This window comes from Delphinapterus leucas, chromosome 15, assembly GCF_059928025.1.
Source record: "Delphinapterus leucas isolate spDelLeu-1000000601 "Yukka" chromosome 15, BTC_Dleu_Yukka2, whole genome shotgun sequence".
NCBI classification, from domain to species: domain Eukaryota; kingdom Metazoa; phylum Chordata; class Mammalia; order Artiodactyla; family Monodontidae; genus Delphinapterus; species Delphinapterus leucas.
This window is the reverse complement of record NC_143143.1, coordinates 5,011,400-5,022,187: the sequence shown is the minus strand read 5'-3', so window position 1 is coordinate 5,022,187 and position 10,788 is coordinate 5,011,400. Positions and strand designations below refer to the sequence as shown.

General features: G+C 48.6%; 2 protein-coding genes across 3 annotated transcripts in view; one reads left to right on the top strand and one right to left on the bottom strand.

Moving 5' to 3' along the window:
* Positions 1–3: 3 nt before the first annotated feature.
* On the top strand, positions 4–8,151 carry AIMP2 (aminoacyl tRNA synthetase complex interacting multifunctional protein 2). Of its 2 annotated transcripts, none has more exons than XM_089895646.1 (4): positions 4–147; positions 4,628–4,834; positions 6,566–6,797; positions 7,622–8,151. In XM_089895646.1, the coding sequence occupies exons 1-4, from the start codon at positions 76–78 to the stop codon at positions 8,008–8,010; spliced, it is 900 nt and encodes a 299-aa protein (XP_089751772.1). In that variant the 5' UTR covers positions 4–75; the 3' UTR covers positions 8,011–8,151. The 2 variants fall into 2 exon arrangements, with proteins under 2 accessions (XP_089751772.1, XP_022443417.1); XM_022587709.3 differs by having other exon boundaries at positions 5–267.
* Positions 8,152–8,656: 505 nt separating this feature from the next.
* Positions 8,657–10,788, bottom strand: part of EIF2AK1 (eukaryotic translation initiation factor 2 alpha kinase 1) — a 30,210-nt gene continuing 28,078 nt past the window's right edge. Inside the window, 2 exon segments of the mRNA XM_022587693.3 lie at positions 8,657–8,841; positions 8,844–8,942. Of these exon segments, the coding sequence (XP_022443401.3) occupies positions 8,809–8,841; positions 8,844–8,942 (132 nt within the window). The 3' untranslated portion in view covers positions 8,657–8,808.

Below are 10,788 nucleotides of genomic sequence, written 5' to 3'. Positions count from 1 at the left end.
GCACAGGAACTGAGCTTTCCCGGACGCCAGCCTCCGGGTCGGAAAGGAGGTGGCCGCAGCCTGTCGTGGACTTGGATGGTTTCTGAGCTTTCGTGTCTCTCACCCGCCACCTTCCCTCCCTTGGGTTCCACAATGCCGATGTACCAGGTAAAGCCCTATCACGAGGGCAGTGGATCTCTCCGTGTAGAGCTTCCCACCTGCATGTACCGGCTCCCCAACGTGCACGGTAGGATCGCCAGCCCCGCGCCAGCAGCGAGCCACGTGCAGGTAGGAGCGCGCGGCCCTTTCCCCGGCCCCGCATCAGCCCAGTGCCAGGCGCCAAGGCTCTAGTCCCACCGCCCGCCCGTCCAGTGCTCAGGCGCCCTGGCTCCACCGCGGCCCCGCCCCGCTGCCCTCTTGTTCAGTGCGCACGCGCTGCCGCCCTGGCCCTCAGTTGGAGGACTAGGGGCAGGGGTTCTTCCAGGCCCGGACCTTGGGACCCGAACTGTCGCGAACAAACCGTGGGGACCAGACCCGATCGCCTACCCCACTCCAGCCTCACGCGCCCGCCGGCCTCCGAACGACCGTAAACTCAACTATTAAAATAGCTATCCATCTGGTATCTTTCTTTCGCTTATGACTACTTAAACTTTTATATGACGAAATTTTACCCACAGAAAAGCGAATAGCACGTAAATGCTCGTTTTGAGGAATTATAAAGCGAATCCCAGTGTCACCACCACTCAAGTTAACACGTTCTCAGCGCCCCACTTAAAACTACCCCCAAAGTTCCCAACTTCCACGGTCATTACGTCCTGCTTTTCTCTCTTATTTTGTCACCTGAGTATGCATCCCTAAACCATGTAGTCTTGGTGTAAGTGGAAGCATGCAGCGTGTGCCCTGCAATGTCTGGCTGCCTCTTCTAGATATGATTTGAAGAATCCCTTTGCTGCCATGAGAGAGCAAAGCGTTCGTCCTCTGCGGCCTGCTGCTCCTTGGCTTGACTGTGCCCCCAGGGCTTTATCCATCCCGCTGCTCACGGGCGTCGGCTGGTTTTGCATTTTAGGCTGTTATGAATTATTCTGCAGAATATTCTTGTACGCGAGCAGGCATAGGGGATATACTAAGGGATGGGATCGCTGGCTCAGTGGGCTGGTCTGTCTTCAACTGGATTAGATTGCTTTCCAAAGCGGTCATCCCGGTTTATGCTCTCACCCGCAGTGTATACGAATTTCTGATGTTGGCACCCTCCCCAAAGCTGGTGGGTGTACAGTGGCATCCTAATGTAATTTAGTTCATATCTCCGAGACCGCTAAATCGGTCGAGCCCCTTTTCATGTTTATTGGGCATTTTGATTTCACCTCTTTTGTAAAGTACCTGCTCAACTTTGACTTTTTTTATTAATTGCAAATACACATTTTAATTTTCCAACTGGAGAGACTTTCTGTCCATTCTGGCTCAAGATGAGTGAATAGATAACGTTCGTGGCTTGTTTTCCCTGTCATCCTTTGTCTTAAGACCTTTCTGCCTCGATTGGAAGGGCGGTGGTTAGTTTAGTTTGAAACCAAATAACACAACTGTTGTCTCACTGTAGAGCTAAGGCAAAAACACAGGCATGGTCCAGTATCTCTTCACCTGGAGATTCCCATGCAGGCATGGTCTGGTGCCCCTCAACTGGACAGTCCCATGGAATCAAAAAGAAAACCCCAGAGTGGGGAGCATAACATCTCTTTTGAGACCAAGTCCCCCTTTTTTTTTTTTTTTTTAAGTCTGCTGCCTAACTACTTCCTTTGGGCATTTAACTGTGAACTTGCAACTTAGAAGATGATAACGATGTGGATAGATCATTAGAAATCTAGCATCTCCAGGAGAAATGAGAGCAACACAAAGAATAAAATGCTTCTAAAAAAAAATGCTTCTAAATCCATGTAAAATAACAAATGGATAAACACAGCACGCTAAGTCACAGTCTCTCCTGAACAAGGAAAACAACAGGCCAGCATTAGAAGGTGTGGTAGGTAAAGCAGAACTTGAGCATCTTGCGTTCCTCAGATCGAGCTATGCTGGGCTCTTATCACAGGCCACATTCCACACGCAGTACTGGGTTCAGTCATCAGTGGAGTGCTGACGGGTTTTGAATACAGTAGGTGCTTCGCCCCTGGTTGGGCAGGGACCCGACTGCCAGTTGTAGAAATGAGCAAAGTTGTACACAAAGAATGCACACATACAGTCTGGATTAAAAGATTGGAAGTATTACTCAGGAAGACTGATACTGAGTAACATGAGGATATCACACAGGTGGCAGCCTTACCAGTCACACATTTTGCACACTTATTTCCAGTCAGCACCACATTGTTTAATTGGCACACTGAACTCTATCCTTCTTTGTCCCACCCAGATGGTAGTCATCTTGCATTTCTCTGCTGTTTGATCTCAAACAAGAGCAGCAGGTGAGGGGAGCTGAGATCATGGAGATCCAGCTCTAGGGTAAATCGGCATTAACCAGCCGAGAGAAGGGGGAGGGGTGTTGCAGACAGAGGGAACCTGATGAGGAAAAGCCCTGTGGCAGGTTTAGGATCCAAAGAACAGCATGGCCAGAGCCCAGAGCCATGGGGAGAATGATGGGAGAGGAGGTAAGCAGAGAACCATTCCTACAAGCTATTTATCAAGCTATTTATCTTAGGCTTTTTAGTCTAAGAGGTTGTTTTGATTTCTGGCTGCCGTCGTAGGGGTGGAGGGGTGGACCAGAATGGATGCAAGGTGACCAGTGGAAGTAGGCCAGGTGAAAAATGGTGTCTTGGACTCAGGCATTGACCATGGAGGCACACTTACAAGTCATTGGATTCCAGAAAATGGACAACAGCTGGTGATGAATTGGCTCTGCAAAGAGGGCAGGCAGTGTTGTGAGTGACAAGGGGAGAAACAAAATGTTCCTTAAACTCACCAGCATACAAATGTGATCAGGCACTCTTCCAACACTCACACTGTATCATGAGTGCATGTTTATATTTTTTAAAATAAATTTATGTATTTTATTTATTTTTGGCTGCGTTGGGTCTTCGTTGCTGCACGCGGGCTTTCTCTAGTTGCAGCGAGCAGGAGCTACTCTTCGTTGTGGTGTGCGGGCTTCTCATTGCGGTGGCTTCTCTTCTTGCAGAGCACAGGCCCTAGACACGCAGGCTTCGGTAGTTGTGGCACGCAGGCTCAGTAGTTGTGGCTCACAGGCTCTAGAGTGCAGGCTCAGTAGTTGTGGCACACAGGCTTAGTTGCTCCGCGGCACGTGGGATCTTCCCGGACCAGGGCTCGAACCCGTGTCCCCTGCATTGGCAGGCAGATTCTTAACCACTGTGCCACCAGGGGAGGCCACCAGGGGAGGCCACCAGGGGAGTGCATGTTTATAATAAACTCAAGGTCATTGCTTATTGACCCTTTTGTCTAGTCATGAGCGTCTTACTCATGCTTAACGTGTTCTTTGTTCTCTTGACTCAAATGGATTATCTTTTGTGAGAGCTTGTGAATCTGAAAATAGGTTGCACAGTGTGACTGCTGGGAGGTTTCTTGTTATTGCTTTTTAAAGTAAGTTGGGGGCTTCCCTGGTGGCGCAGTGGTTGGGAGTCCGCCTGCCGATGAAGGGGACACGGGTTCGTGCCCCGGTCCGTGAAGATCCCACATGCCGCGGAGCGGCTGGGCCCGTGAGCCACAACTGCTGAGCCTGTGTGCCACAACTACTGAAGCCCGCGCACCTGGAGCCCTTGCTCCACAACAAGAGAAGCCACCACAGTAAGAAGCCCATGTACCATGGTGAGGAGTAGCCCCTGCTCGCCGCAACTAGAGAAAGCCCCTGCGCGGCAACGAAGACCCAACGCAGCCAAAAATAAATAAATTAAATAAATAAACAAATAATAAAGTAAGTCTGTAGAGATTTGAGATTTATTTCTCAGCAAATATTGGGTTGGCCAAAAAGTTCCGTTACAGAAAAACCCAGACAAACTTTTTGGCCAACCCAATGTTATTAGTTACTTATGGTATACTAGTCCACTGTACCAGGCAAGAAAGATGCAAAGATTCAGTGAATGAAGGATGTGAATATTCCCTCTTTATGAAGTAATACATTTCAGCAGTGAAAAAGTTCTAGATGATTCTAAGATAATGTGAGTGCCAGTATTGCCTAGAAAATGATTTGGGGAATGGATCATTTGACCGCCCCCCCCCCGACATACTTCTAAGCCTAAGGACACTCTTCTCTTAACCTGTGTGTGCTCCCTTTTCCCTTCGATTAGTATGATTGATTACATCCTCATCGCCACCCCCAATCTTTTTCTATTCATTTCCGCAAAGTATTTTGAACTAGTTTGATAGAAAGAACAATTTGTGTTCGTTTTCTCTCCTCCTCTGTTCTTAGAGACTAAATCATCTGAAATAGGAGTCCTGCAATTTCTGAGTGGCTTTCAGGCACACCATTATTTGTCTTATAGCATTTGGGGATTGATCTGCAGGACCTATTGGACTGGGGCAAATGAGATGATTCTGCTATCCTCACTTTAATGTCTTCTGAAAGGTGGGAGGTTCGAACTAAGTGGAAGACAAGTGATCAAACAGACTGCTTTGATGTGAGAGGAAGTGAACGTTTTGATGTTGGTCTGTTTAGGAAGAGTCGGACCCATCTCTTCAAGCTCTTGAGTCCCGCCAAGATGATATTTTAAAACGTCTGTATGAATTGAAAGCTGCCGTCGATGGTCTCTCCAAGATGATTCAGACACCAGACGCGGACTTGGATGTAAGCAACATAATCCAAGCTGACGAGCCCGCTGCTTTATCGACCAGTGCATTGGACTTAAATTCCGTGCTTGGAAAGGTGAGTGCATCTAGAAAGCTAAGGAACATCAGCGCGCTAGGTGGATATTAGTGCTGGAAAATTGTGCCGGTGGGATTAAAGCCTTGGTTTTCGAGTTTTCAAAGGTGGTGCAAAAGCACATTCCTCCTCTGATTGTGCCTTTGCGCAGAACAGATTCATGAGCGTTGAGTGAAGCCAGGCAGGCTCTAATGCAGCTTCTGGATTTCTCAGACCCGGTAGAGAACGGGGAGGGGGATCCTTAGGCAGAAGAGGGAGTCAAGAATCCCTGCTTCCTGCCGGCAGCTCCCGGCAGACTCCGAGCCCTGGAGAAATGGTCGTACACTCAATGCTTCTCTGAGGTTCAGCCAAGTCAACCCTGACTCTTTGAGAGTGGCCTGAATTTCAGAGTCTTGGCTGTCCAGGCGCAAAATGCCCACCGATCCTTTTGCAATTTGTTGCTAAAAGCCAGTCACAGTCTCATACCTCAGACGTATTTTGCTTAAATTCAGTTTGCTGTGTTAAAAAATCAGTTGCATCAGCCACCTTTAATGTCAGTCTACAGGCTTCAGTTGATTTACAGGACAATCTGATAACGCAAAGAAAGAATATCTTGTTACAAGTGGGTGCAAGAGGGTTCGTCCCGAGAATCCCTGCTAGCACCCTCCCCTAGAATTGGTGACAGAAAACGGTCCTGCTTAAAGACGTAACAAGCGGAGGCAGCATTGCCATGTCTCCCCCAGAGCTGTTTTTGGTAACGTCCGTCCCTCTGCACTCATGTATCCCTTCATCCCCCAGTTCGTGTTTGCATGCGCCGGGGGCCCATGAGACCCCACTCAGTCAGTCCCCCAGGGAGCCAGTCTGCATAGGGGATGAGTCGGTGAGACAGCTGTGCCGGGTGTCCCAGCATGCCGGGGGGCCTCCCAGAGCACACAGTGCTTCAGATGAATCTTGACACCGCAGAAGGCACAGCATCAAGTAACACGATATGTTCAGAGAAATGCGGAGCATCCAGCATAGGTCCACATGAAGGGCATCGGTCAGGAGTGGCAAGACCAGAGGCCAGATTGTGGCCGGCTGTGGACAGAAAGCCACACAGTTTGGCCTCTGTTGTATCATATGAGTTCATTAGTTATGAAGAGCGGATGTACAGAAATAAGATAGTCCGCATCTAAAGGCAGTGCGTGTTGCAAATCAACTATACTTCAATAAAATAAATTTTAAAAACAAAATAAAATAAAAAGGCAGTGTGTTTTGGCACTTTAATTCACACCTAGTTTTTTAAAATCTCCCTGAGCGAAGACTCTTTTCCAAGGGGTTCTTCATTGACACGTAACTCAAACAAATTGCTGTAGAAACTATATCCTTTCGGGCATTAGAAAGATTTAGTAAATGGAGTAATTACACGTGTGATTTTTTTTTTTTAACTTAGGGACAAATAGAGGTGTCAATCCTAACATGTTGTACTAATCTGAGTAGAGTCACCTTTTATTTATTGGGAGCAGCATTGCAGGGGTGGAGGGTTGGAGTCGGCTGCTGTCCCCTGCTTCCTACCGAGCCGAGCCCCCTTGGTAGCTTCCTTCCATCCCCAGCACTCACATCCTTGGCTGCAGGCGGGGTGACATTAGTACCTTCTTCCCGGGAGGTGACGATTCTTTAGAGAAGCCTGGTGGGGTTCTAAGCACAGCACCTGGTACAGTGTCAGCACTCGGGTTGCTGTTGGTGTCATCTGCTCTGTTGGGGTTTGCTCCCCAGGATTACGGGGCACTGAAGGACATCGTGATCAACGCCAACCCCGCCTCGCCACCCCTCTCCCTGCTCGTGCTGCACCGGCTGCTCTGTGACCACTACAAGGTCCTGTCGACTGTTCACACGCACTCAGCCGTCAAGAGTGTGCCGGCAAACCTCCTCAGGTGCTTCGGCGAGCAGACGAGGCAGCAGCCCCGTCACGAGTACCAGCTGGGTTTTACTCTGATTTGGAAGGACGGTAAGTGGAGGGGCTGGGTGACTAGGAGGCAATGGGGAATGGGAAAGGGGCGGCCTGCAGCTGCGCAGACTCCTCGGCTGCTTGCCGTCAAAGTCTAGAGAGCTTGTGGGGGGTCCTACAAGAGGAGCAGGCACACCTTGGCCCGGAGATGCTCTCCTTCCTCTGGGAAGGTGAAGGTCTCAACTGAGGGCAGTCTCCGAGGGAATCCTGTCTAACCGGCCAGGGCAGGGGAGTCACGGCTGTCACGGCCGTCTTGCCCTCACATTCCAAAACCCATCATTATGGGGACACTGACGTCCTCTTTTAATGGACATTATCCATTAAAGGGTGGCAGGATGTCATTTATTCATTATCTCACTGGTGTGTGCACTTCTCCCGGTTAAGTTCCTACAGAGGGAATTGAGTTCATGTCCATCCATCGAGGCCTTACTGCCCTCAGCCACACGTGGAGAGCCAGGGTGAGGGCAGCAGGAGGTCCTGGCCTGGGAGATGGGACCCCCCTCCAGGCCTCATGCCCAGATCCTTAGGCACAGGGGTTGGAACAGATGGTCTGAGGTCCTTTCTAGCTTGAAAACTGTCATCATCACATACCAGAAATGGTTACTTTATAACTTACAGTTTGCACCGTTTAAACCTGCAGTTTAAACTTTCTTGAATATTACTAACCTTTTGGAGACCGACTAAAACTGCGATTGTCTTGAAAATATACTTTCCCTCGCCACCGGTTCGTGACCAACAGGGACTCCCCTTGCCACGCTCTACAAGCACTTCCTCCGGCGGTGCTGCTCTTGTTGACATTTCATGGAGTGCTTATTTCTTTTCAGTGCCGAAGACTCAGATGAAGTTCAGTGTCCAAACGATGTGTCCCATCGAAGGAGAAGGGAACATTGCGCGCTTCCTGTTCTCTCTCTTTGGCCAGAAGCAGGATGCTGTGAATTTAACCCTCATAGATAGCTGGGTAGATATAGCGATTTTTCAGCTGAAAGAGGGAAGCAGTAAAGAAAAAGCCGCTGTGTTCCGCTCCATGAACTCTGCTCTCGGGAAGAGCCCCTGGCTCGTTGGGAGTGAACTCACGGTGGCGGATGTCGTGCTGTGGTCCGTTCTCCAGCAGACAGGGAGCTGCAGTGGGACAGCGCCAGCCAACGTGCAGAAGTGGATGAGGGCCTGTGAAAACCTGGCCCCTTTTCACATGGCCCTCGAGCTCCTTCAGTGAGCCTCAGTCACTGATTTTAACGGGTTTAAATTTTAAGGATGGTGCTGTTTTGTGCCTATTACTGGTAAAGGGACTTGTACTAAAATCAAAGTCTCTATCTAGACCAGTGGTTAAATATCAATAAATGCATCATATAATTAATTTGTGGTTTTCATTTTATTTAAAATCCAGCAACACTGTATGCAATATACCGTGACGATTGCCAGCTACGTGGCAGGCACACTGGGGTACAAATACGAACGTATCATATCGCTGCCTTCGAGGAATGTAGACTGGGGGGGAAGCAAGTCTGTGAGGAAGGAGGGAGCCCGTGGGAACAGCGCAGTGCGGAGGGTAGGGAGGCCAGCAGCTGTCCACTTGGAACGGTGCAGCTAGTGCGTGGGCCTGGGCTTGGGCAGCGATGGGTCCAGAGCACACTTAGGTTTCTGCAGTAGAACCTAGAGGAGGACTTGGTGGTCAACAGGCAGAGTTCAAAAGAGAAAGAACAGCTGAGGATGAGGCCTACACTTTCACTTTCAGAGACTGGATGGACGGTAATATTAAAGTGAGAAGTCCAGGAAAAGGAGCGTGTGGGGTAGGAGAAAGGCAAGAACAGAACAGGTTTCGTTTCGAGCAGTCTTCGGTTCAAAATGCCAGCCTTAAAGGGTACTTTCACAGACTCACTTTAATACGTCTTATACAGGCTCACTAAATGCAATTAGTTATACCAGCCACACCCTAATAAAGACTGAAAATTTACATTCCAGTTGACTGTTTAGCTTAAAAAGTCCACTCTCATATCTACAGAGCCTACTGAGGCTATACGGGCACACCCCCACCTTTCAAGTCACCCTCTTAACCCCTTTGTCTTGAGAGAGGAGACTTAGCTGCTTCTTTAGTTCTTCAATTTCTTTTTCTTGCTCTAGTATCTTCATCTGTAGGGTGAGATTAACCTGTAAAGAGAGAAAATTTTAAGCTACGTTACAGCGGCTTCTTCCTTTACTTTTAAATATAGAGGCCTGCCTCTCTGCACACTTCCAATATGCGTGGATTCCAGTTCTCACAGCTTATTACGCGTCACCCAGCAACGTGGGTCAAGTGTCAGTTGCCAAGGTATAGTGACTAATTGCCTTAGCGCTTCAGTCCACGAAACACTATGTGACCCACCATACATGTCATAATCAGGAACAATCATCACTTCTTTCAACGGCTCTGCTGGTTGGTCACCGTGCACCTGTTAGTCGGTTCACACACGGGCAGTGTGTGGAGTTGTGCTGCCTCCTGTCTCCCAGTGATAAACCCACGTGACATTTTTGAAAGAGGGAACTGGCCAACAAAGATGAAAGTACAGCAAAGTCATGAAAAGTGAGGATGCTAGAAGTGAATATCAAACGCACGGTGTTACAGACGAAAGAGCTGATCGTGGGAATGCTGATCCCGCCACCATCGGACACACTGAGTGAAGACCGCTTATCAACGTGAGCAGGAAAAGGATGAAGATGCCCCAAGAAAACTTCACGTTAAAGAACTCTTGGGGACGCATCATAACGTCAAAAGTGCCGAAGGTAAAATGCCAGAAACGGATCCAAACTTAGCGAGGAGTATGACAAGTCACCAGGGCATAGAAAAGATGCTCACTCCGTGCCCTAAGTTACAGGACAAGATGGTGGGCACTATTCAAACTACTCTTGAAACACTTTCATTCTCAATTATATTTTATAATTTTCTTCATTTCCACATACATCTGTAACTGATAATGAGAGTTTTAATGTTCTGACAAACATTTTTAAAGGTCATGGAACGACTGTAACTTTCCCCATTGATTATTAAGCTCCTTTTGTATGCTGTGAGCTCTGCGTGGTCACTGTCACAGTCCTGCACTACACAAAGTGCAAAGTGAGGGCCACCTGTCTATGCAAATTTATCTCTGCAGGTATGCACAGGTTACTTTATAAACAATTCTACAAGAAGGAGAAATCCTTACCATTAACAACAAGTAACTACGGTCTCTACTCTAGCTTCACAGGGAGTTAGAAAATTCTCTCCATACAAGGATATCAATTTAACAACCACATCTGCTATTTTCAGAGACTGAGAGAAAAGCACTACACCTACCCGTTTACCATTCAATCTACTAAAATTCACTGTTTTACTTGAACACAAATAAGCCTTAAACAAAAGACAAATCAACTAACCAGTTGCAAGTGGTTCCCCAACTCGTGTGCATCAGAACCGCTTCGAGGGTTTGTAGAAGCACAGAGAGCAGCCCCTTCTCCCCCAGATGTCTCTTTTATAGGTCGGTGGGGGAAGCGGGGCGGGGGGGGGGGTCTAAGAATTCTGTCGAGTTCATGGTGATTTTACGCTGCTGGTCTGGAGACCGCACTCTGGAGCTGGTGCGTCCACCCACTGCTGCTCACACGCTGGGTATAAGTTACTCGGAGATCTCACTACAGTGCAGGTCTTGGGGGGAGCCCCGGAGCCTGTGTTTCTAACAAGCTCCCAGGTAAGGCTGATGCCGCTGGTCGGAGGACCCACTTTGAGTAGCAAAGCACTAGAGAACCTGTGAATTTCTCTTTGAGTCAAGCTTTTTTAAGTCTTAGAAAGTTTCTGTGTATACCTGGCACTGAAACGACACGTCAGGAAGGAGGAAGGGGATGGCTGCCTGGAGCAGGACCCCTCACGGGACAGAAAACCAGACTCCACACGGGGATGCTGAGATCTCAGGGTGGGTAAGGTGGTCTCAGCCACAGATGCTCCAGCTCCCCTGAGAAGCACTGCTGTCCTATATCCTTTGGTGTG

Coding starts and splice junctions, on each gene's coding strand:
- AIMP2 (XM_022587709.3), top strand. CDS start 76: ATGGTTTCTGAGCTTTCGTGTCTCTCACCCGCCACCTTCCCTCCCTTG. Junction 268..4,627: donor CAGCAGCGAGCCACGTGCAG/GTAGGAGCGCGC, acceptor TGGTCTGTTTAG/GAAGAGTCGGACCCATCTCT. Junction 4,835..6,565: donor TAAATTCCGTGCTTGGAAAG/GTGAGTGCATCT, acceptor TTTGCTCCCCAG/GATTACGGGGCACTGAAGGA.